This window comes from Boleophthalmus pectinirostris, unplaced genomic scaffold (genome assembly GCF_026225935.1).
Source record: "Boleophthalmus pectinirostris isolate CB_2022bp ecotype Guang Dong unplaced genomic scaffold, ASM2622593v1 HiC_scaffold_15, whole genome shotgun sequence".
In the NCBI taxonomy this organism is placed as follows: Eukaryota; Metazoa; Chordata; class Actinopteri; order Gobiiformes; family Gobiidae; genus Boleophthalmus; species Boleophthalmus pectinirostris.
Genome location: NW_026571070.1, coordinates 23499024 through 23525306, shown reverse-complemented (window position 1 = coordinate 23525306; position 26283 = coordinate 23499024). Strand labels below are relative to the sequence as shown.

Below are 26283 nucleotides of genomic sequence, written 5' to 3'. Positions count from 1 at the left end.
TAATACCAGGCATGTGGCAGAACCACTGTGTTATTGGTGGTTGGTACAGCTTGTTTGGCTTTAAGATATTCCTCTTTTTGTACAGAGCAGAAGTAATTGACAATATCCACAGCTGTAAATGATGGTGGCACCCCTTTTCCTCTACTCCTGAGGAACAGATCCCTGATATGATCCTAGAGCAATGGAGAACACCAAGAGGAATCAGCCATATATAGACCACTCAACAAGACTCATAAATGTATTCCTGTTCAGGTCACTGCAAAGGACATTAGCCATAGTAGATAGCTCATTTATAAGAGCTATGTCTCAGCTTTCAGTCACCCTCACTGATCTTATATCATGCCCAGTACCCTAGGACTACACTCATACTGTATATATGGTTATTTGATAGTAACTGTTAAAAATTAGAAATTCAATTGGTGCCTACTTTATATTTGGTCATCCACAAATTTAGCCAGCAGTCTGCAAAGTTATAAAGACTTTTCCACATGTTGGACTTGCTAAGAAGCTCTGACTCCCACATCTCCAACTCTGGCCACAGCCACTCCTCTGCTTCATCCACACCTAAAGATTTCAACATACGCAGCATTTTCTTTCTACAGATAATAAAGAAACACAAGAATGATGAAATATCTGCTATATCATGTGCATGTTGAAAAGTACTAATACTAACCTTATGCCCAGCTCTTTGTAAGCTATGAGTGTTAGAAGTGTTTTCACTAACTCATTGTTTACAGATTTCAGATAAGTCAAGAGATTTAACAGCTGACCAAGCACAACCTGTTCACCGGCACCCTGAGGGACAACATTGAATTATAAGAAAGACAAGAAAATGCGTGTTTCTGATCAAAAAGCCATAGTAATATGACCACTGGCAATATGCAATATGACCACCTACATAAACTTAGTGAATCAGTTTATCTATAAAGCAGTAAACAACATTAACTTTACTGGTAGACGGTCAGCCACCTGCTTATCTACACAAAGGTGTTATTGTGTGGGCATTAAACCTATCTCTATGAAGACAAGCAGATAACGCCACCAGATCAAATCTGTACAGTGGCAACCCTGCTCCCAGTAAGAACTTTTTGGGAAAAGTTACATTGTGCACCTTTAAAGCAAATCCTTGAAGTTAGTTTTCATGTGCATGTGTGTTCTCTATGTGCTGAAGTGCACTGGGTTGTATCCTGGCATGGCAAGTTAAGACTGTTGCTGTGGTCTTTGGCAAGACACTTATTCTCTATGCATTAGTGAGTGCTACCATACCATGCTAGGTGTAACCATTTTTGGTACAGTCTCAAGGAGTTTTTGGTAAAGCCGATCTTCATTTTGCAAGAGCTTCCATCTGTGCAGCGTTTCCAATACTGACAGGATCTCAGGCTTAAATGGCGCGTTGCATGTGCACAGGAACTCAACCAGTTGTAGGCTAAATGAATCGGTGCTTAGGTTGCTAGGAATGTTCTGCACAAAGAAACATAAAAATTAACTTGACTGCACTGTATTAAATAGTGAAGACACCTCACATGATGCACCTTCTTATCGGGATAGAGCTGCTTAAACCACTCTTTAGTCAGAAATTCTCTGAGAAATGACGGGAGCTCTGGAGACGGGACCATTGGAGGTAGAGCGAAAGGTTTTTCTTCATGGGCAGGCTTGGGTGGAGGAGGGGAAATAGGTAGAGGTGGCAATGAGATTTTTGGACAAACAATTTCCTATAAAAGAAGTACAAATGTGTCATACTTGGCCAAGGAGGACATAGCGTATATATGTTATGTGTAGGGACCTCTTTCACTGCTACAGGTTTTTCATGGATAACTGGTGTTGATGGTGCAACAGGCTCTGCCTCTTCTTCCGATTTTTCTTCCACAGAAATTGCCTTTTTCCTCTGTGGCCCGACAACAAATATTTTAAAAAAATGTATTAAAGTGAATAAAAAATAAATAAAGAATTTTACCCGTTGTTTCTTTTTCTTTGCTTTAACAACTGGACTAATTGTAGGTGACAGAGGAGTATCTTCAACTACAGGAGGAATATACGGTGTGATCACATTAAACTTTGGCTCAAATGAAGTCTCATCCGAGTCTTCATCAAAGTCCACCTGTGGAAAACATTTTTTGAGATAGCCACCTAAAATGTATTGAATAGAATAGATATTAGACCTTAATACCTTAATATCATGAGGAACTCTGTATATTATTTTCATATATCTAGCAAAGGCCTCTTTCTTGATTTCCTTTGTTCTATGAGGCTTTGGCTTGGTGCATTTTACTGTTCCTTCTAAGAGACATGTTAGATCTGACTTCTTAGAAGTCCCATGAAAACTTACATCCTAGTAGAGCCAAAACATGCAGGCATTTTATAGATATTATTACATAGCCACAATATAAGTAATATATGCATACAGGCATAGTAACGGTGTACCCACGTGCTGTATCCTCCTTTTCTCATGTGCGGTTTTGTTGGCGAAGCTCGCAGATCTGTCGCTTTTGAACAGTGCATGACTGACATTTGGGAGCACCAGTGTTGTGGTTCTACTTTGCTCACCTGTGGCCACCATTTTTTTTTTACTTTACAAGAGCTTCATTTGAATCCTTTTTTGCATTTCTGCTGAGAAATGTTGCTTTAACGAACGCATTAATATTGCAAACTGAAAGAACACGCAAAGGGACCTACAGTTACTTACCTGGAAGTCACACCTATCCATTAATGTCGAAAATGTCCTGCGCAAACAAGTTCAGTTTGCAAGGTACACAAATCAGAGCAGAGACCTTTCTGTAACACTGGGCAACCGTAACTAAGTAACAGCAACTCAAAACGACGGTAAACATGTGTCAGTATTTTATTTTATTTTATTTTTCCCCCATACAAAATAGACATCTATTAGGCTATTTATATTCATTTTCTCATATTTACAATTTACAATACCTTTACACATGTAGGTTACACCCATCAGTTTACCATGAAATGTGACCATTTCTGTTATATTACAATATTTACAATATTTCTCACCAACCTTATAATAGGAAATGTGTATAAAAAGGCACAAGGACAAAGCCAAAAGAAATAACTAGAGGACAGGTACAAAATATAAATTACAGTGTATATTATTGTATACACATATTTTAGATAACTTCTACCAAACTGTTTAACTTTTCTACTTCTGGAAGACTAGACACTGTAAAATTGTTTGTGAAATACTGAATTTCTATTTTCCCTGATTCATGTGCAAGTGCCACTCCTGAGTATGTGTTTTGTTGTCCTGAGTCTCCAAACAAAGCCATGGCTGTCACTCTGTAAACAAAGACAGTTACAGTATTAAAAGAGAGTAAAGAGTGAGTTAAAAGAGTACAAAAAGAAAAAAGAACTGATTCATAAATGTATGTCACCTGTCCTTTCCCGTGCCTTCAATCATCACAGGTTCTGTCTCATTTTTCAGCAGATCCCAGAGGTAGATGTTTGAAGCTGAATCTAGTACACTGAAAACAGCAGGCCTGGTTTGAGACCACTGCACAGAGACCACTGGCTGCCCTGCACAGCCATCTCTCCACTCAATCAAAGGCTTTTCTTGGCTAACAGTATGCAACCTGATGCAGCCATCCCCACAGCCCACCTAGGAGGAACAGAGTACATTACTTAAAATAACAAATTGACAGTACACTATAAAATGTTCATTAGACTAATTACCAAAAATAAATCTTGTCTGAAGGGTGAAAAGCTAACCGAGCTGATATCAGTGGGTTTCTCATCGCCTTCCTGACATCTGTAGGACTTAGGCAAAGCTTTTAAACCATGACTTGTGCCATGATGGACAATACCCTATAAGATAATAAAATGGAAAACTTTAAATCAGGTGGTTGTCCTCTATGGTGTACCACATGTCCAACAACTTACCATATTAGTACCAATGAAGAAATGATTTGAGTCTGTTGGAAGAAACTTTAGCTGAAGTGTCTGCAGAGGTGTTGACTTGTTTGCTTTGTGGGACATTCTGAAAGGAGACAAAGGCAGAATATGGAAAATACAAAGCAGTTCATAGGTCAGAAGCTGCAACATTCCCCAAAACAAAATGAGTATGGACTATGACACAGTTTCACATTCACACTGTGCAAAAAATAGCACAGATTTTCCTAGAGTGCATCACAAACAAGATAGATACATCACAGCAGCTGTGTTCCACTGAGCTATAATACTGAGTAGTATTTTGGGCAGTGTAGATGGCACTGATGAATGGTCATGAAAAACTGCTGGTCTTTCTTACCTGTCAACAACTGAGAGAGAGGAGCTGTGAAGGAGCTTAACTTTACCACCAGGTCTCAGCCCTGCATGGTAAGAAATCAGAAACCTTGGCTCATACATGTTTGTAAAACTAGTAATCTATGTAGAAAAGATCTGGCTACCTAAATCTGTTTGGGAGCCTGCCTCATTAGCTTTTGGAAGTTCCACCACCACCTAATAAAAAGGAATGTTAATAAATAGTTATAAATTGTAAATAACCTTTTAGGAAACATGTTTATTAACATACATTTCACAACTCACCCAGAAATTTAAAATCCCACTTTCATCAAGAGATGCCAGTTGAAATGACAATCCAGTCGCTTCTGAAATAAAATAGTTCTCAGTAATGAGAGCTGTATGCATTGTGTAGCACATGATTTTCCCCATACCTTCCTCAGACGTCCAGAGGGAAACCTCTGACCTTTGCCCTCTTATTACAACAGAAGGCACCACTTCAACAGACATAACAGTTGAGAAATGTCCTGAGGCTGACATGACTGCGTCTGTGATGACAACACAGATACCAGCACACACGGAATCAGCATGGCAGTTACATAATGGCATGGCCTCTGAACTGGAAATTGACAATACTCATGCGCGAATAACTCTTAAAAGATACATTTCTCTCAGTTGAGATTCTGACATCAAATACAGGAGCAAATAAATGAGAAAGACTGTAGAAAATATGCAATCAGCTCTGATTTGCAATTACTGAATTTAATTGCTTACATGTCTTCAGCAAGTCACACAAATCTGAATTCTTTGTATGAAAATTGAGACAAACCAGTGGAAAAGGAAGGCTGCCTGAAGGTCCACTCATCACCTCCAATGGTCATTTGGTGATGGTTGCTTGTGTGTTCCCTCAGGTCCCACAGCACTACGGAGCCCACTGTAGTACCTGCAAATACTAGAGTGGCCTTCCCAGGACTAAAGCAACAACACTGCACCTGAATAAAATGCAAAGGTCACATTTCAATTCACAGCATAACCCAGATGCAATACAGTATAAGCAGACTGCATGAGAGAAATACCTCAGATTCATACAAAAGAATCTTTTGTGGTCTTGATGGTTCCCATATATTCCATATGCAGATGAGAGTATGGTTATCTAAATGCACTGCACTTGGTTTAGTTGTTGTAGTATGAACAGATATCATGGTGTGTTTTTGGACTTCAGAAAAATGAATCAGGCTTATGTGGCGACCTAAGGGTAAAGATAAAACATCCTGAATTTCCTTGTCGTGCTTTAGGTGGTAGAATAAAAAGATTGTACATGTTCTGGTACCAAGAAGAAAAGGCAACTTTGTATTGAGCTGTAAACTTCCATCACTGAAAGATAGAACATCGGTTTGAGTGTTCAACTTTCTGAGTGAATTTCTCTCAGCTTGGTCTTCTTCTAATAACACAATCATGACCTTAATGTAAAAAAAAAAAAAAAACTTGTTAGCTGGGTAATTGGGATATAACAATAATAAAACATGACGATAAGAACAACCTGTGAAGCTGATTGTAAAAATGTTGTCAGTCGTTTGGAATCAATATTCAGTTCGTTGAGGGCTCCATCTCTCGCTTTAGAGGAATTGTTTGGATCTAAAAATAGTGATAATACATAATCAACCTAATCAAAATTAGTTTAGTGTATCTGATTTTTAAAATAAATTCTCACCACCACAAGCTCCACTATGCTCTTGCGGATGCTGGGTCCATTTCTCACACAGCTCTATCTCTTCTGTCTGGATATCTCGGTCTGCATTATCTTCATTACATTGAACATAAGCCTAAAAGTATTTTATTGTTTTAGTTATATTTTGTTTTGGTGTTTATTATTGTGTCAATTTAAATTAATTAATTTACCTGCTTAGTATTTGCTGTTCCAAAATTTCTTATGTACATGTCATATTCATTCACTGGAGGTAAATCCAAGAGGGACGATGTCAAAGTGAAATCCAAATCAATCAGTCGGAGTAACTCTGTGCCACGTTTCCTATGAGGTGAAAAGTATAATATTAAGTAAACAATGCACAAATACCCAGAGGTGCTATGAAGTTGACATTTGTACCTACTTTTGTTTTGTGGCAACTTTTTTGTTTACTTCTCGTTGTTTGGCTGCTACGAAGTCCATAAATTTTCCACATTGAGGAGTCTGACTTTCAGTCCTCTCTGATTCTGCAAAATACATCAATCAATCATCAATCAATAAGATAGTATGTATCCCAATACAGACAGAAAATTATTACATTACTGTACAGAACATATAAAACCAAAAGTAGATGAATGTATAATTTACCTCTGGACCATTTAGGTCTTTCTTCCTCGATCTCTGTGGTATTCTGTCTGGAAAGAGCTCCAACCTTTTTGTTTTCTTCATCCATGGCTCTCTGAATGGCCTTTATCTCTTCTCTTTTCTCTGGTGAAAGTTCTTCTTTATCTTCCACTAATTCTTGTTTCTTTGCATCTTCATTTTCACTTTCATCTAGTTCTTCAAAATCATCCTCATATTCCTAAGAATAGTTGAAAATATTAGAGGCAAAAAAAGAGCAATGTAACACCGCAAACAATTATTTTTAAAAGTCAGCCTTCAAAATAAAATAACATAATGGATTACTCACCACTTTCTTGAAAATGCAAAGTATGAGCATGCATTGTAAGTGCATAACAGTAGGTTATGTGCAATCAAATATAATATTAATACAGATTATAGTGTTGTAGTTACCTCAAAGTCATCTTCATATTCCTGTTCTGGCTCATTTTCATTGACAATCTGTAACAGCAGTAAAAAATATATATATAAGGAAAACCCTTTCATTGCTGTTTTTGTTTGTGATACTTCAAGATGAAATGTAAACTCAGTAAATGCAATAATTATTTTGAACACTGGGTGGCATCACAACATCTCTTTTCATCAAATGTTATTTGGCTAACATTTGATAAAAAGAAATGATGATCAAATATTATTGGTATTCTTATCTGTAAAGATATATAAAATATAAAGCTGTAGATAAGAGCTTCCAGACCTACCTTTGTTTCTTCAGCTTCCTGTGAGTGACTTAACCTGGTTTGCTGTAATTCTTTGTCTGTCTCCTGTGTCCTTTCTTTAAGGTCTTTCTCCTCTTTATGTTTTTTCTCTCGGTGTTTGTCCCCTCTAGGTTCTTCCTCTCTGTCACTGCGGTGATGCCTGACCTCTTCCTCTGTCCTCTTCCGATCTCGATGCTCTCTGTATTCACTGTGATGCTTCTGCCTCTCATCCTTAACAGAGAAAACAGCTTTATATTATAACCAATTGAAATATTCACAAAACAACAATGGTACAAAATTACATGATGTCTTCGTTCTTTGTGTCTTCTCTCTCTGCCATCTTTGTCTTTTCTGCGATAATCTTGATAGTCTAAATGAAAATAAATCAATTACAATTGTTGCCTTGACTACCACAATTGAATTAATAACAAACATACCTTTTCCTTCATGGTGTTCAGACTGCTTTCTCTCTGTATGCCTTTCTCTTCTCCCTTTTTCACTCCTGCTGGTTGCATATTCTTCTCCCTGTCTATCTCTTTCTCTATGTCGTTCTCTTCGCTCCCTGTTGTATTTATCATTGTATTCAGACCCACCTTTGTCAATTTTCACATGACTCCGGGGGTCTCTGTAATGCTTGTATTCCTGGTCTCCTTCTTCTTTCCTTACTTCTTTCTCAAGTTCCTGCCTCCTTCTTGCCCTCTCTTCATCTGTGTACTTGTCTTTTACCTTATCCTTTTCTCTTTGGCGGTGACTATCCCTTTCCCTGTTCTGTGTTTCCTCTTGATCCCTTCTTCTCCTATCAGGTTTTATGATATGGTCATGGTCTCGTTCTCTCCTCCTCTCCTTGTCTTTATCCCTCTCCTCTCTTATGTCCCTTTCTCTATCACTCCGTCTGTCTCGTGAACCCTCTTTTCTTCTTTCAACATGTCTGTACACCTCATCTCCATCTTCTCTGCCTCCAGTATAGAAATCTCTATCTTTATCTCCTTCCCTTCTGGACTCCTTATAGTGTTTCTGTAAAGACTCCCCACGACTTCGTCCGTCATCTCCTCGTCTCCCATCTCCGTGTGCCCCTTCCTACAACCAAACAAATAAAGATGACATCCAAAATTAAATGACTTGTTTCTATTTTTATTTTGTTCAAATCCCCAAAACTTACTGCAATGTATCTTTTCAGATCTGCTGCTTTCCATGTGTCCTCCTTGGATCTTTTCTAGAAAAGGTAAACAACCAATAAGTCGGATTCAGGCATTCAGTAGCCTAATGTAAGATAACAACGATCGACAACGAAAACTCATGTAACTATAATACTTTTCTTTTCGTTCACTTTTGACAGATAAATAAAGCAAAATAATAGCTACCTTTTCAGTGTGCATATTAGAAGCTTCGCTCGTTCTTAAATAGTTCGTTAAATGCTAAAACCAAGCTCATATTTTTGTAATGACGCCGCCATGACAGTGAATCCACAATACGCATGCGCAATGCGGTGAAACCAAGGTGAACGCGTCTGTTTGGCCTTGACAACAGTACAGTTAATCGAACCTGAGCGCTCACAGGCTCAAGAGCTCGTTGTTATAGCAACCAGGCTAAAATAATAGATTATCGGAGAAAATCTATGCAGAGAGATCCTATGTGAGGCTATCTCTAAATTTAATAAATTAATCCATAAATATACACTATCAAACATATACAGTGAATGTTTACTTTTCTTCGGTATTCAGGCACTAAACGAAATAGCTGATTCTGCCTCCGTATATATGTCAAATCGATTATTGCTAGATAATTTCATAAAATTCTTGCTGTCACCTATTTGTCTATCGAATTATCTGGTTTAAAACACTGACTGTATAAACACGTGTTTCTAAAGCTGTTTTGTAATGTGTGGCAAATGTAAACGTGGCAAATGTTGTTTGTGTGGCAAATGTAAACGATTGCGTTTACATTTGCCACACACCAGGTGGCGGTATTTTAACGATTTATTTTACACCACAGGGAGCGCACCAAACAGGATCCCGGGTGCGCTTTTGGAAAATCAGCATTCTTACCCCTTGTGGGCAGAGGCAGGGCAGACAGTACCGTGGAGTGGAGTGATCAGCAGACCGATACACCCAAAACAATGAATTCACGTGAAGAGGAGGACCTGGGGATTGACACAAGTAGCGGACACTAGAGTGGTCAATGCCTGCGCTTTGTACGACGGTCATGGGCTGGCGTAGTACAGGTGAGCCAACGTGAGATCCAAAGGCACAGCGTTGGACCACTGGCACATGGGATTCTTGTCATCCTAGCTTACCCACATTTGTCTCACTGAAGAGAGATGTCAAGAGACAGCATGACTGCGGTGCGAGGAGCCCATTCACACAATGCCAGCCCAACAGCTCAAAAGGAGAATGGACACACCTCGCCGAACCCCGTCCCACCTAGTCCGAACTTTCCTCAGCCTTCAACGGAGGACATACCAGGACATAGCCACATGTCTTCTGCCAGCGACCTCACACATACCTGGGCCCATTTCGTGAAGACATTTGTTTTGATATTTCCCATTTACGCATTGGGTTACTTAGAGTTTAGCTTCAGCTGGCTGTTGATAGGACTTGTTATCTTTTTCTGGTGGAGAAGAATCATAGGGAGGAAATACAACAGATTGCACCGGGCACTTTCTTTCTTTGAGCAGGAGGAAAGGGGTGTGAAGAGTCTTACAACGTCTGATCTACCATCATGGGTAAGTTTTATTTTGTTCTTCCTCTGAAATGCACCTGCTGTGTAGGTGAAACATATTTTGGAGTTTCCAGGAAAAAAAACAAATGACAAGAACAGGAGGAGCTAAGTTGAGCTGTAAAGCTGTGATAGAGCAGCTGTGCCCCCCAACAGTGAATTTAGACTGAGCCCCAAGTCTAAATACAGCGTGGTACAATGGTATACCAGACACCATGCTACAGAGGAAACATGCTCTCAGAGCTTATGTTATTTTTGGCTACAGAGTGGTATCTCTAGTAACTTCCTATACATGACCACAACACATTATCAGTCTTTATCTTGATAAGATTGGCTAGATACATTCCTATATGAATGCAATGGAAAAGTCTATAGAACTGTGACTGTGAAAATTGTGAATGTAAAACTATATTTCAAGCTTATTATGCTTTTAAAAAAATTGTTATAGATGTGACCATATGCACCTCCACCTATATGATGTAATTAAGTTGTAGCAAAGCCATGACTGAAGTGTTCTGCAGATGAGAGCATCCTCTTCATGAAATATCTCTCCACTGTTTATGATGTTTAGTACCACCTCATGTGCCGGGAACATTCTGCTGACACATGGCAGATGATGCATTGTGCTTGTTAAAATGAGGTGTAGAGGCTATGGCTGGTGCATATACAGTGTGTTTTCTACTCCTGAATGGTCAGGGCAATCACTGCATGGCATTACATCTCACTGGTCTGTACAGTCATTTATCAACTCACTGCTGGACTGATAAACTGAGCATCAATAGTGCTCTGCTATCATCAGTGTGGATTTCTACCACTTAGACCTCTAAATCCTGACCTGTGACAGCTTCCACCCAGCAGGCAGACATTATCTTTAAATGAGACTGCATTTCTCACTACCCTCTATCCAATTTGTTAAATTAGTGTTCTGTTTTATTTGATGGCTTGATTAATTAACTGTATGTCCCCCATGACTACATATGGCATTAAAGGTAATAACTAAAATCCCTACAGTATAGAGCAATTAAAAGACAAAAGGTTGACTGACATTATTTGCACTACTTTTAATCCTTCTTGTTTGTTCAAGCCTGACTAAATTTCAGAGAGGAATTGTGTGTGTAAGCTTGTAGACACAGATCTAATTAGATACTCCACAGTGCTTCTACTTTGTGTTTTAATCAAGTACTGAAAAAGGCACTTTGATTCAAAGGAGTCTCCAGTCGAGACTATGCATATTTCAGTTATAAACACAAAGCTAAACAGGTCATCTGTATTATTTTAAACAGCTTCATGTCTTTTGGATTATTATTCTTTGTCTTGGGTATAGCCGAGATAGAGGCTGAAAGCTGTCTTATGAAATTGTACTCTCAGTTCTCTTTGACACACACATGCAGAATAAACACTCCTGCATCCTCCATGAGGACTAGAGCTGTCTCTAGCTGTTAACACCAATTTTATACATCGCCAGTACCCACACCAGCTCTTCACAACATTTCATTTCAGAACATTTCAATTCAAGAATAATTTGTGAAATCAGTTTCTCATTTACTTCATTCAACAGAAGAAATGTTGAACACGAGTTTAGATTTATACCTGGATACCTGCTTTTTATGAAATAACATGAGATCAAAGTAAATTAGAGCTTTGACCCTGCTCTGGCTCTTCTATAAGACATGATAAGATGGGAATACTAAAATCAATACTATCCTTTAGTCAGATTCTAACAAATTAACCATTGAATGCCCTTTGTCCATTTGCCTGTCTGTTTAATTAGAATGTAATGACAAATTGAACACCATCTGCAGTAGAATAAACAGTGCAATACATTATTTCAAAAGAAACTGAGGCTACATAACCTTGTAATGTTAGACTATTCAAGCAAAATTTTTGTTACTTTTTATGAAGTAGCAATATTGCTCTCATGCATTCCCTTGCTAGTCATGTTCATGTTGCTTTTATGCTTTCTAGGTCCACTTCCCAGATGTAGAACGAGTGGAATGGATAAACAAGGTAATACAGTCATCTTGGGTTTCCCCTTGTGCAAAACTGCAGTAAATGTAATGTTTGTCAGTCCTCCTCTGGCCTTAGTCGATTCCCCTGGGCTGGTGATATTGAGCTGCCACTGAACCCAAGATGCTATAACGTTTCTGCAGCTGCACTGAGAATGCGTTAACTTAATCTCCCTAGCAACCACCCAGATGAAAATTTGAAATTGTTTTTTCGATTTCAACAGACGTGATCTAGTTATCATTATCAAAGTTTTATTTACAACTTCATGGAAGCTGTCCTGACACCATTGTTTTTTCTCAGAACTAGATTAAAAATATTTGCAATAACCATATGATTCACAAAGGAAGATGAATACATATGATACAGAGGGCACAAAAAACAAATAGTGAATGTTTATCTGCTTAAAACAATGTAATAGTTTATTTTTCTGACCCCTCACAGACTGTCAAACAGATGTGGCCATACATCTCACAGTTTGTGGAGAAGTTGTTCCACGAGACGATTGAGCCCAGTGTGAAGGCTTCCAATGCTCACCTCAGTACCTTCTGCTTCACGAAAGTGGATATAGGAGACAAAGTAAGGCTCCCACAGTGCCCCACTCCCAGGCTGCATTTACACTGGTCATGTGACAGTCAGAGCAGGTGCCTGTGAGACAGCTGCAGTCGAGGGTGTGTGGAATATAGAGCGTGAACCTACACAGGCCAGCAGCACACAGCCATGGAGGCATGCTTGTTTCCTAAATAGTTTCCATGTGGAGTTATTAACAGACGGGTCAACCTTGTGCTCAGCCACGTGGGGCCATAGTGTCATAGCTGTGCTGGTGGTGGACTCTAGTACTCAAGCACCCATAATGGTTTGTTCTGTTACATTGTAGCCCCTGCGGGTCAACGGGGTCAAGGTTTACTCTGAAAATGTGGATAAACGCCAGATCATTATGGATCTCCAAATCAGGTGGGTGTGACTGTAAAAAAGAAATCACAGCTTTCATCCATAGTTTCAAATGTAAAAGCAGAATAAGAAAACATCATAGAAAACCCCATGAAAATTCCTTTGAAGTGGATGGTTTCTTACATTTGCGTTCTCCCTCAGCTTTGTCGGAAACACAGAAATTGACGTGGACATCAAACGGTATTACTGCAAAGCTGGAATTAAAAGCATTCAGGTGAGGAACTTCCCTTTGTATTTGCGCTTCTTAAAATAAATGCCTTTTCTCTCTCCAACTGTCTTAACCTTTACAGGGGTGAGAAAATAAGATATAAAGTAACGTGGACTCTGGCTAAAGGGCTTTTCTGTCTTCTCTTATTCAAGAGATTTGGCCTTGGATAGAGAGGCGTTTGACAAAGCATTTGTCAAAATATTTTGTGAAACTTGTATTTTTTTAAGATTCTTGCAAACTAGGGGATGAAACAAGTAAGAAGTTAAACTTTTTAAAGATGACCTATGAAGATACCACTTAGTTATGTGTTTACTGTGGCAGGCAGAGCTGTCATAAAACATGTAAACATAATATTCTGTTCTTTGTTAATCCCCCTGCCTCTCAAGTTAGTTCTATTTGTGTTGGCTCTCCACTGTGTTGTAGGAGAACTTATGAAAACAATCAGTGCAGCTCCTTGGAGACCGGGTGATGTTAGGTATGCCCCTTGGAGACTTTTGTTTCACACTGTCCCTGTTATATAACTTGGGCCTGTAACCGTGATGAAGTTTATGAGCCAATAACACAATGGTCCAGTCAGTTCACACTCCTGCATTACACATAGCAGGTGCGTTTGACTTCAGTGAGCTTCGGTTACTCCCAGCTTTATGGGGAGTAAGGTCAAATACTTATTATCTAGTAACAGACTATTGTTGTACATGACTACAAGATAAATACCCTCTTCACACTATTCCAAGAAGTCGTATATGCATTAAAATTTCCCATATCGATTTTTGCTTCTAGTTATCTTTTTTTTTTTTTCTACTACATGAATTATTTATTTATAAGAAGTCTTTTATGAGTTTCTTCCTATGAGGCACTGCTGTTTTGCACTTGATGCATTTGCACTACTATTGCCTAAAGCTGGGTATAAACAAATGACGGAGAGCTCATGTACACTTTTGTCACTGACACATTTGCATGACTTCTTTCACTTAAAACCGGTTTACACACAGAAATCCACATTAACCATTAGCACATTTTTTTAAATTTTGACTTGTCTTTTTTTAATGAAAGAAGTATAATTTTTCAGTGTGGTTTGAAATTTTGACTAAACTCCTTTTGCCAAAAATGGTTGATTACAAAGACAGTTTATATGCAAATGGATAATTGACTTTCTCCTTGAACCTAGCTTTCACTAACAATTTAATTTGATGTTGGGTAGTTCATTCTTTTGCATATTTACGAACAGCTGTGCTGAGAAAGCCACATGACTTGTCTTGACACCATAAGCCGTGTAATTGCTGTAATACGTGAAGAAGGGATGGGGGGATGACACTGGGGCAGCTGTAAAGTCAGGGCTGCATTCATGTTCCACTCTTGTTGTGCACAATGCCAGTGTTAGTGGAGAAATGTCAGCTTAGAAATGGTGTCAGCTGCTTTCCGGTCATGCTTGTAATATGTCCCTCCTGTGTTTCCATAGGTCCACGGTGTGCTGAGGGTGGTGATGGAGCCACTGCTGGGGGATATCCCACTTGTTGGAGCATTGTCTTTGTTCTTCATCAAGAAACCAGTGAGTCCTGATGCAGAGAATCACTAACTGACTCCTGTATTTGCAAGTAGCTATTTGCTAGAACACCTCAAAACACAAGATCAGCACTTAGAGAAGATGACATGTGTTTAATTATTATGATACAGATGCAGAAGCCCAGATTTAAATTCTATATTTAGTTTCAATGCCCATAATCTTTGTAAACATTTTCATTGCAGCAACAACTTGCAACATTTTCCTTTCAATTTGCTCATTGCCTTCTTACTGAATCATTTCCCACACTCATTCCATATATCTTTGCTTTCAACTGCTGTTCCAGAAGACTCCGCTGAACTGCTTAAAAGTGTTTGACCGATTTACACCAAACAGGAGGACCCGGTGGACCTATACACCAGAGCTTTAAATAGCCACAGATCAAGACTTAGACCTACTTTGGCAGATTTCACTTCCACCAGGCTCTCAGCTCAAACAGGGAAATCTCACATCTCAAGGGACATGTAGTCAGTGATTCATGCAATACTCCAGCATACATACAGTCATTACATTCATCTTAATAAATGAGAAATCATAAGAACAATATTGTGAAAATGTGACAACCTTGAGTTGACTTTATCTCTGATTAGGAATTCCACACAAATTGTGATTACCTTACCTCAGTGTGAAGTACAGACTCTTAGAGCCTTGGCTGCATTTGTGTGTGTGATCTCAATACTGCAATCCTCTGCAATATAATTAAAATGTTGTCGTAAAGGCTTTGCAGACGTGACTGTTTTAAACAAACAGTTGACATTTCCCTTTTAACTGATGCAGCATCATGCTTTGTGTCTTAGTATAAAATAATTCCATTATATACTGTATTGATCTTCTTTACCTATTCATTCATCACCCCTATTCATTGTCACTGGGGGACTGAGCCAATCCCGCCTAATTAATATCTCATAGATAACTACCACTCTCTCATTTCTGTAGTGAAATTGCCACATTTTCAGGCACTTTGACCTTGTTGCACATTATGTGGTGGCTAATAATGTATGTTTTCTCATACTCACATAATTGTTGATAGGCCAGAGGATTTTTTAAGGATGATCAGCTGATTTCAAACACATCTAAACATACAATATATAAGTAGGTCTATTATTGTATATCACTAATCCACATGAATGAAGTATGAGTAGCTCTGATAGTCAGAGTTGTGCCCCTTGCACCAGTCTCAGTCACAGATACACAGCCTCCCTGTGGACATCAGTCATGCCTCTGCAGTGTTCCCCACTTCCCTGTAGCACCCTGTGCATCTGCTGCAGTGTAAGCAACTTGGGCTCCAAGTAGGGTGGGAAAGCTCATTAAGAAAGCAGCATTAGTAGCTCCTGAGCTAGTGGGCAGACGCTGATCAAAGCTTTCTGGGAGAGATCTGTGGAGATTCAGCCCAAGCAACAAGGCAATTTTACTATAACACATTTTGGATAATATATATATATTTTTTAATAAACTTGAGGGCATCAATATAAAGAGTGAATATGTGAAAATGATTCTGAAATCGAACTTTTAAATAATAGGACGAAAAAGCTGTTGCATCTGCTTTGATAAATATTTCAGGGTGACAGTTCCTTGTGAAACTCTCCTTGTTCAGCTATTCTTTATTACATTGTCGTTTGCTTTTGTAGAAGTAATCCCTTGCAGCAAGAGTACCAACATATTTTTGGTCATTGTGCCTAATTTAGTGAATTAACCAAAATAAATAATTTTCCAGCAGTACAAAGTTATATGATGATACCACAGCAAGAAGAGCAGCTCTGCATTTCCAAACCTGCACACGTTTCTGATTTATCTTCATTCCCCATCACTTGTGTGGGCCACTGTCCCAGTTGTTATTAATCAAGTGTATCTATTGGCAAAGACACAATGGTCTGTGCACACTGCATCAGAGGGGTGGCAAATGATAAACCTAAGTGTGCAGTCACTATAGTCATTTGCTCTTCTCTTAGCTCCTAGATATCAGCTGGACTGGCCTCACCAACATCCTGGACATTCCTGGACTCAAGTAAGTGTATCTTAACTACATCTCTCTGATTGATGGAATTAGGATGTTTTTTGTAAAATGTAAATTTGATTAATATGGTCTTGATTTATTATGTTAACAGTTTTCCAACATGCTTTTCATCTTTGTTAGTGAAAATAGACCATGAGGAAGTGCACCTGTGACAATTTATTAATTCTTGCTAATCCTGTCTGACTTATATTACGTGTGTTACCTCTTGTGGAGAGTTGTGTGGGCAGAGTCATTTAAAGTTTAAAGAGTTGCTTTCACTCAGCACATGAATATGTCAAGTAGCCAGTGCATGTATGCATGTATGCATGTATGTATAGTGTAAGGCAGCTCAGTGCTCCTAGTCATATGTCCCTGGAACAATGACAGACATGCTGACAGAGGCTCTGCAACGTTCCGTGTTAATAGTTTAGAATCAAGAAGGCACCCAGATACCTTATCGACAGTGCAATGCTATTATCCTTAAATGACTGAAGGGAGTGTTTCAGTCTACCATATAATAATGATCCAGTATGAATAGACCAGCGAGCTACAGCAACACTGCACTAATCGCTGACGCAGCGAGTCTGTTAACAGCCTTGTTCCTCTGCTTGAAAAAAGCCCTCTGCCACCAAGAGAATAAAAGGCTCTTTAAACAGTTTGTACAGGAGCAGCGGCCTCCTGCAGTAATGGCAGATAAACCCAGGACCGATCAAATGAATGTTTGTGCCTGCTTCAATCCTGGCTTTATGTTATTCAAAGTGTCTTTGGAAGCTAATATCTCTTGTGCTTTCCTTCTTGGAAATGTTTCATAATGAAGTGTATGAACGCTTACCATACAGAGAAGCAGCAATCACACCAGAATCTAATGAAGAAAATTGCTTCACTTTTGGGAAACGTAATAGTGAAACTGATTACTAACATTTGTCACAGCTCAGTCATATTGTCAAGCTGTTGCTGTCACTGTGGAATACTATCACAGTATCATGAACAATTTCAAAGAGGTTCTTGAGGGTGCAGGTCCCGATGTATAAAAGCAATCAAATACAGTCTGTCCCAAAGCTTCTATAAGTCGACTGGATTATAGGGCTTTGCGAGGTGATATTGGCACATTTTTCAAGCACGTGAACCGTTTGGCTTAAGTGTAGTTTGGATTTCATATTTCATATTATTCCACAGTTTTCTATAATTTATTGGTTGCATCAACAAAATGAAAAAAATAAAAGCCTGAATATGCTTTGCCCTAACTGTTCAGATTTGCGATTTAAGCAACAGCAACATGCTTGCACAGAATCCTGTTTGTAGTATGATTTTAAATGTGATACTTTACTAGGATGAGATTAAAAGTTGAATATTAATAACCCAAGGGCACCCCAAATGTCTTGTAAATAATTCATTGCTTCTTTGTGCTTGTCTTTCCTTTCTCCCTTTTGTACTTCAGTTCCTTCTCTGAAAGTCTCATTCAAGATATAATCTACAATTATCTGGTGTTACCCAATCGCATCACTATCCCACTGGTGGGGGATGTGGAGCTGGACCAGCTACGCTTTCCGATGCCAAAGGTATCAGTGCAAATCAAAGCTCTTATCACCAGAGAGACTGTTGCTCAGCTCTTGTTATTTACGGCCGTACATGAAGGTCTTTTGGATGTTATTGTTGGATTTTTTTCTGTTGCAAAGATAGTTATGTATATTTTATTTCATTTAAAAGTACAAACCTGTACTGCAAGATAGATTAAAGAGAAGCTCAAGGCAATAGTATAAACTGTATCCATGGCAATGGTGCAATACTTGGTCCCAATGCACTAAGGCCATGTCATTACAATTCAGACACAGCCCTTAAAATCTACTGAAAATGATCTTATGTAATGGTTGCTTCACCTTGATTGATCCATATTTAAAAGAAAATGAACATTTAACCACATTCCACACTGCATATTGTTCCCTTTATAAATTAATATAGTTGTAAAGGTATAGTTTATAGCCAATAACAACAGACAGTGCTTTGCATCTACAGGGAGTTCTCCGGATTCACTTTTTGGAAGCTCAAGACCTTGAAATCAAAGATACATTTTTCGGCGGACTAATCAAGGGCAAGTCTGACCCTTATGGCATTCTGCAAGTGGGCAACCAGTTGTTCCACAGTAAGACCATAAAGGAGACTCTGGACCCTAAATGGAATGAGGTCTACGAAGTGAGTTAAACAATGCTAACACTCAATTAGATTTGTTTAACATGCACTGCTCTCTTAGTTACTCACAGGGGCAATTGCCTAACGCAGTTCCATTGGTAATGTGTTTATCGACTGGACTTGTCTGTTTAAACTGCCATCAATATGGTGTGCAGGCGCTGGTGTATGAGCACTCCGGGCAGCACCTGGAGATTGAGCTGTTTGACGAGGACCCAGACAAGGATGATTTTCTCGGGAGGTGTGTTTTTTCATATCCTCTTCCACTTTAATCTTATCACGCGCTTCACTGGAATCAAGAGGAGTACAGACAAATGTCCTCAAAAGCAGTTAGGAATAACACAGTAGGGAACCTGGTCTAACAAAAACATGGAATGCACGTGTAGTGTGGTCTTTCTGTATAATTAGAAATGTGGGCTCTGTCTTAGCCCAAGGACATGTCTGATGGATTTTCCCCTGAGGCAGTAACACTACACTGCACTTGCACCATTTCATACAATCAATATCTAACCCCACTTCATTCATAATAATTTGTTTTATGTCTATGCCATACAAACGTGTGTAACTGTGTGTTTCTGTCCAGCCTGATGATTGATATGACTGAGTTGTACAAAGAGCAAAAGGTTGATGAGGTAAGATAATGTCTTAATGATTACGAATGATATGCTTTGTTCTTACTAAAAGCTGTCATTGTTGTTGCAGTGGTTTGATTTAGAGGAGGCCCCCACTGGAAAGCTCCATTTGAAACTGGAATGGCTCTCTCTGCTCAACACTCCAGAGAAATTAGACCAGGTAGTACCCCAAATTGCTTTTCCGTGTAAGATTAAATTGTTTTCAAATGTTTTTGGGTTTTTTTGGCAGGTGTTGCGAAGTGTGCGGGCAGATTCAAGCCTGGCTAATGATGGACTATCATCTGCACTGCTCGTTGTCTATTTGGACTCAGCAAAAAACTTACCGGTAAGATACTAAAGTACTTACTTATTATTATTAGTACTATACTATTTAGACTTATTTCATGATTTATAGTAGAATGTACTGTAATTACTATAAGCCCCCAACCACATAAGCCACATTAAAACCAGTTGTGTAACATCTACCACTGAGGCTTTTTGTTAAAGAGAGGATTAATGGTCACTATGCAAAATGGTCCATGTTTTCCTTTTCACTACAATGCTTAATTATTTGTGGCTGCTTTTGTTATTTACATTAATTTCCCTATCAAAACTGCCTGCACCAACTTTCTTATTTGTGGAAGCTTATTCTCAAAACATATATCCACATTTTATTTTGAAGCCATCTATTAAGTTTATATAACCTATGAAATCTTGAGTAAAGGATTAGTGTTTCAAATATGCCAACAATGCCATTCAATGCAAGTCTCATGAATCATTTCAGCCATTTTAATTCCACCTTCTCCTCTCCCCTGCCTTCTCACCCAAGAGCGTCTTCACTGGCAGCTTAGGCTGTGGGAACTTAAGTGAGAGAAGAGCCTCTGGCCTAATTTTTTGTGAAAGCAATACTGCAGAGTACAGAGCAAGATTTGTGAGTCCACCAGTACTTTGCACTCTAATAGTGCTACCATTAGGGGTGTGCTATGTCCTTGAAACCATTTCTCAGAGCATGTATTAGTTGCACGGTTTTACTATATTGTGTAATGGAAATGGTTGTATTCTGAGTGATAAATAACCATTAACAAGAAGCAGACACTTGAGAAAGGAGTGTGCATTTACCCAACATAGAAATCAATTAAGTATCCAATTCACAGCTTACATTTCAGAGCTGTAGTTTGCTCAGAGAACAGAATAATCTCCTTCTCTATTTGTAAGCCAATTAGTGCATAGTTGTAGCAGTATAGAAAGATTGCAGTGACGCTTGTTATGAATGTCACACAGCTCCTCAGTATTTCCCGAAGGAAAGACCCTCATTATTCTGCAGTGTGCTAGCTCCCCAGAGCCAACTACCCCAGCATTTCTCTGGCCATTATTTACATTTACAACCCATTCTTGTTTACTGTGCCATACAAATGTTTCTTTCCCATTTCTCTTTGGCTTCTTAAGCCTATGGAATCCGCCAGGCCAACTAACTATGGGTGTGCTTTTCTCCCCCAAAATGTCCTTGTTTGGCTTAAAGAGCAACCTGTCAGATTTCACCCATGATGGGTTGAAGCAAGTCTCAGTCTTTAAAGCCTTGAAGGTAATGTGGGAAAAATGGACTGCATGCATCACACCCTGTGCACCATCTAGCTTACCATTATTTATGAGTCTTAATGTGCATGCCTATTGATAAATGTGTACTATCTTTTCTGTGTATGCTATTCTTTACAAAGGGGGTAATGGTACATGGTTTTATACCCTGCTTGCATGTATACTTATTTTTAATTTGACATTATATTTTGTTGGCACAGTGTGTTTACAACTACAGATATTTTATTGAAGAGAAAGGGGAATAAATGTGTGCCACTTTTTATAGTCTATGTCATTTCATATGGGATTCAAGGCAGATTTATAAACAAATTAGTGTCTTGAGATGCAAAATGGAAAATTCCCTGCTGCAGGATGTAGCCATGTAGCCATATAGTCATTGGTGTATAACCAGTACCATAACAAGTTTTATCTGTTGTCAGATGAAAGAACTTCTTGTACCTATTAGTAAAATATTGTGAAATCAGTGGGCACATTCTAAACACTGTGGCACTCCTTTGTAGTCTCGTATTATGTAACTGCACTGTAGCTAATTCAAAGTGAAACTAACCAACCACATGCATCTTCAGTGGTAACACAGCTGCTTGGCATGTGTCCTATCAAATATGGACTTAAAAAGAAATACAGAAGAATTACCTGTATGGTGACTGACAAACATAGGTGTAATAAGGTCCACAGCCCAATATCTCAAGGTCTTAAATGGTCTGGTGAGAGTTCTGGTCAAACCATTACAAAGACACATGCCCTTTTCCTCATCTAGTTTTGGATTAAGGAAGTATTATTTCAGAAGCCACTATTCCTAGAACATTGGAGGGGTTAACACAAAGGTTATAGCCACAATATTTCATCAGAAGAGCCGCATGCGTGTGGACATTTTATTATTCTGTAAAGAGGGCACGGTAATATATGGCTGCCAAACCTCAACATGCTAAATTTAGAATGAGAGACAAAGCAGAAAACAAAGCGCGTCTTGCTCGTAGCCAGTGCCTGCAGCCCCACTTGTCAGATCAGATCCTAATGTGACTCATTTTTGAACTGTAGACCATTACCCCACTATGTGCATGTCACAAAGTTGATGGTGATTACAGTGTTCTGTCATTCATTATGTGTTATATTGTAATGGATGGAACATGTCCTCTCTTTCTGATCCTCCACAGTCGGCAAAGAAGAGCAACAGTGAACCCAGCCCCTATGTCCAATTCACAGTAGGGCACAAAACACTTGAGAGCAAGGTGAGTCATAGGAGGTAACACAGATGATAAATGCTTTGTCGGGTGTTTGGATAAAAGGTTTACCAAACACATTTTAATACCTGTTATTGTGTATGTCTGTGTATGTTTATAATATGTTATTCACTATAGATAGCCACCAGTTGTCAGTGAGTCTCTGGTTGATAGTGGTTCTTAAAGTATTTTTATTTAAGAGTATTTCATAACATAGGACTAGGACACAATTTTGAAATTAGCCATTTATTTTGTAATATATGTTTAAAAAGGAGAGTTCTAGTAGTGTTTACATTTGAGAGGAGACTGAAATATGAACTAATAAACTAAAACAGGAATCCTATGCATTCCAGAATATGTTTGTAGAGGTCTGCACTACAGTTACAACAAGATTTTCTACAAAGACATGATGTTTTGTTCTTTACAGGGGACAATCTTTTATTATTATCTAAATGATAATAATTGCAGCCTTGGTGATTGTGTTTTGGATTCAAATGTGTTGTATTGTGCTGCCCTACATTGTACCTTTAAATGTAAATATTCTCATAGCAAAACATGTGCTGTAATGTGAGCCTGTGGCTAAGAATGGCTTTCATATCTACTCATAAAGATTCGGTACAAGACCAAGGAGCCCATGTGGGAAGACTGTTTCTCATTCCTTGTTCATAATCCTCGAAGACAGGAGCTCGAGGTGGAGGTAATAACTCATTCTAAGTTATAACATTTATTATTTCTAAGAGTTTGGAGCTGAAGTTCCATATCCCTGACTTAACAGAGGAAATATGGTGCATTTATTCACAGGTAAAAGATGACAAGCACAAGTGCACTTTGGGTAACTTGACGGTGCCTTTGAGCAGCCTGTTGGTGGAGGAGGACATGACGCTGACTCAGTGCTTTGCTCTTAAAAACTCTGGGCCTAGCTCCACCGTCAAACTAAAGATGGCCCTGAGGGTAAGAGTGATCTACACTGCTCCTCTCTGGACAAGCTTGCATAAGTGAGGGCTTTGAAGCAGGGGAAGGCAGGTGTTGCAAGTAAGGTGATGTCAAATTTGAGTAATGCTTTGTAATGATAAGGGAGTATAACAGTGCAGTTGACAATATCACATTAGATTTCACTTCACAGAATCTTTTTAGTGCTTGGTTTTGCAGTTCTGTCCCATCAGAGGCTCATTAGTGTATTGGAGGCACTTGTATGACCATGCAAAACCAAATCAATAGATTACAAAGCAAATCTGTTCCATCAAAATCCATGCGTAGGTCTCCAATATTGACTTGCATGCTAACACAAACCATGCATGTTCATCCCTGTCAATACAAAGTAAACTTATTTGCCCTTCAAGATATCATATAAAATGCACTACAAATATATATGGATATAGAACTGACATAATGATCCGGTCACTAATAAAAAATCACTCATTATGATGAATGGAGAACGCATTTGATCTCATAAACTATAAAGACCACTACTAGAAGTATATTCCAGTTGAGGACTTTTTTGTTTTCACTATTTAGGGGTACTTTGTACTTTGACTGGTTTACTTGTGTGCATTATTTAATGCTTTACTTTGCTCTTTCAGATTCTGTCGTTGGAGAAGCAGGGGTGCTCAGACCAGCCGTCTGGTGTCACCGTCAGAAAGTCCAGTTCGGCACAGCCAAATATAGCATCCACCCAAAGACTATCTGCATCTTCTGACTCCACCCTGCCCCCACCCACCCCTCCTCCAGGCATGGCTGTATCTTCTCTCAGCCTCCACTGCAGAGATGGAGAGCCTTACTCGGCCAGTCCTCTGCGAAGTACCTCCAACCTCAGCACCTGCATATCCAGCTCCCAGAAGCACCTTCCTCATAAAGAGTCCACGCCCAGTTTGGCCTCAGACGTCTCTCTACCCTTTGCCACGCAAGAGCTCCAACAGAGACTCCGCCATCTACAAAAGTAATTAGACTTCATAGTATATAGTATATAATGTAACTATGTTATGTAGTACAATATGCTCTTAGAGAATGACAAAACAATATATTGTTAAATTATTTATCTACATTCTTGTCAAACTAGGTATCCCTTTCTGAAAAGGTTTGCACACACATTAGGTGTAGCTAGCCTCTAGCTGCTAGGCTGCCTCTAAAAGTGACATTGCCCTGACTGATGTGGTGTGGTGTGTTTTTAGTGGCTCGGCCCCAGGCCAGTATCCCCTGGGTGAAGTCCAGCTGACGGTTCGACACAGCTCTCAGCGGAATAAACTCATTGTGGTGGTGCACTCTTGTCGGTAAGATTTAAATCTCTCTTAAAATACTTCAAGCTAATGCTTGTGTCACTTTTGGCACAAGATTTTAATTTAGCTGTAGAGAAAGAAATTATTTTGAATAAAGATGACTTTGAGGAAACCAGAGTCCAACAATTTTGTTCTATGTGCTTCCAGAAATTTGATTGCCTTCACCAAAGATGGCTCAGATCCTTTTGTTCGTCTGTATTTGCTGCCGGACAAAAGCCGGACAGGAAGAAGGAAAACAGGCACCATGAAGAGGACTGTGAATCCTGTTTATGATCAAACGTAAGTACTGGTAAAAGTGTAGGACAGAGGAAACACTGGTATCTTTGTTTTGTGTTGTGTGTAATGCAATACTTTGTAATCCTTTAGGTTTGAGTTTAGCGTATCTATGGTAGAACTACACAGAAGGATACTGGATGTAGCTGTTAAAAATGGTGGCAGCCTTCTCTCTAAACACAGAGGGCTTTTAGGAAAGGTAAAGTAAAATGCTGCTATATCCCTACCATAACCACTGCTAAGCCACTATGCTTATCTTAACATTATAATGTTTACATTTGCAGGCACTGGTTGATCTGAGTGGTGAAGATATATCCAAAGGATGGACAAATTGGTGCGTTCGCTAGTTTGCATTTTATTTATATGTAATTTTATGAGAGGCTTCTAAAATGCATTATTTTATGTATAGGTATGAACTGAGTGAAGATGGACTGTCTCAAAGTGTCCGAAGTATTCAAGATCCGCTCCTCACGTGAACACTGTTCCTCTGCTGTATTAACATGATTGTTTGATTTATGGGCCCATCATTTTAAATGTATCTATTATTTTGTAAAATTTTCTATGGTTTTAAGCATGTAAAACATTTCTTAAATTTGAAGAAATGCTCCTATTACATTACAATTGAGGTATTGTAACATATTGTGTTGAAGAACACTAACTGCTTTTATTTTCAGTGTTTTGTGTAAATATAAAAAGCGTAATTTGCAAAAGTTTCTTGGAAATATATTTATTTATTCAAATTTAATTTAAATATGTATAAATTGCATTGCCTTTTGTCCAATTTGTTAAAATGTGAGTCTTTTACATTATGTATCAAGACCTTTACCAAAGGACACAAAACAATCATGTATGTTGGCAAAAGTCTCCCTGTGATATTGTTATGCAGTGTTATCGGATTGTTTACTTTTTGATGTTTTATGCTTGAATACAACTGATGAATGCACAATATGTACAGAATGGAAATACTGCTTGATACTGTAATGATGACTGTGAGATGCTAGATCTGTGAATATTGTCTTGGACACTGAAAAGAGATATTTAGGGCTATAGTGCATTTCAATGGAATTGATTTTACATCAAAAACAAGTTGAACAAAATGTGACAAAATGTTATTTATTTTACTTGGCTGTCACTTGCCAGACGGGCTTGTACATGTTTGCATTGCAGTAATGACTGTCTGAGCTTTTAAAACTGTTTATTTATCTATCCTGTGCCTTACAACACTAAGTAATTTTGCCTTGTTATGGTTTTGAATGGTATGATGCCTCATGAATTTTTGAAAATAAATGGTTTCTCTTGTCAACAGTTCTATGTTTATACATCTTGACATAAAAGTACCAAACTTCAAAATGATTCTTCTTTTTCAGAGGTTGTATTTTTCTGACAGAAGGCCTTGTATGAAAACTT

The 26283-nt window shown here is 38.7% G+C and overlaps 2 protein-coding genes across 2 annotated transcripts; one reads left to right on the top strand and one right to left on the bottom strand.

Moving 5' to 3' along the window:
* Positions 1 to 2846: 2846 nt before the first annotated feature.
* On the bottom strand, positions 2847 to 8758 carry dync2i1 (dynein 2 intermediate chain 1). The gene is made up of 22 exons (XM_055151063.1): positions 8652 to 8758; positions 8450 to 8503; positions 7728 to 8367; positions 7593 to 7660; positions 7294 to 7521; positions 6989 to 7036; positions 6563 to 6776; positions 6339 to 6441; positions 6130 to 6259; positions 5942 to 6053; positions 5771 to 5865; positions 5561 to 5690; positions 5307 to 5479; positions 5060 to 5222; positions 4665 to 4778; positions 4537 to 4598; positions 4398 to 4449; positions 4259 to 4319; positions 3892 to 3988; positions 3685 to 3816; positions 3387 to 3610; positions 2847 to 3291 (listed from the first exon to the last, which is right to left on the bottom strand). The coding sequence occupies exons 1-22, from the start codon at positions 8664 to 8666 to the stop codon at positions 3123 to 3125; spliced, it is 3084 nt and encodes a 1027-aa protein (XP_055007038.1). The 5' UTR covers positions 8667 to 8758; the 3' UTR covers positions 2847 to 3122.
* Positions 8759 to 9361: 603 nt separating this feature from the next.
* esyt2b (extended synaptotagmin-like protein 2b) lies at positions 9362 to 26167 on the top strand. Its single transcript, XM_020935666.2, has 22 exons — positions 9362 to 10012; positions 11971 to 12012; positions 12454 to 12588; positions 12887 to 12963; positions 13102 to 13174; positions 14628 to 14717; positions 16679 to 16734; positions 18161 to 18281; positions 18736 to 18912; positions 19065 to 19147; positions 19490 to 19538; positions 19609 to 19698; positions 19768 to 19863; positions 22265 to 22339; positions 22941 to 23027; positions 23132 to 23281; positions 23911 to 24266; positions 24499 to 24597; positions 24751 to 24882; positions 24970 to 25075; positions 25161 to 25210; positions 25286 to 26167. Exons 1-22 carry the CDS (start codon positions 9608 to 9610, stop codon positions 25350 to 25352), a joined length of 2616 nt encoding a protein of 871 aa, XP_020791325.1. The 5' UTR covers positions 9362 to 9607; the 3' UTR covers positions 25353 to 26167.
* Positions 26168 to 26283: the final 116 nt, after the last annotated feature.

Bases quoted from the DNA above. Each gene is read 5' to 3' on its own strand.
- esyt2b (XM_020935666.2), top strand. From the start codon at position 9,608: ATGTCAAGAGACAGCATGACTGCGGTGCGAGGAGCCCATTCACACAAT. The intron at 12,589-12,886 runs GTAAGGCTCCCA...GTTACATTGTAG, and splicing joins AAGTGGATATAGGAGACAAA to CCCCTGCGGGTCAACGGGGT. The intron at 19,148-19,489 runs GTGTGTTTTTTC...GTTTCTGTCCAG, and splicing joins AAGGATGATTTTCTCGGGAG to CCTGATGATTGATATGACTG.
- dync2i1 (XM_055151063.1), bottom strand. The intron at 6,260-6,338 runs GTAGGTACAAAT...TTCACCTCATAG, and splicing joins AAAGTTGCCACAAAACAAAA to GAAACGTGGCACAGAGTTAC. The intron at 6,054-6,129 runs GTAAATTAATTA...AAATACTTTTAG, and splicing joins GAACAGCAAATACTAAGCAG to GCTTATGTTCAATGTAATGA.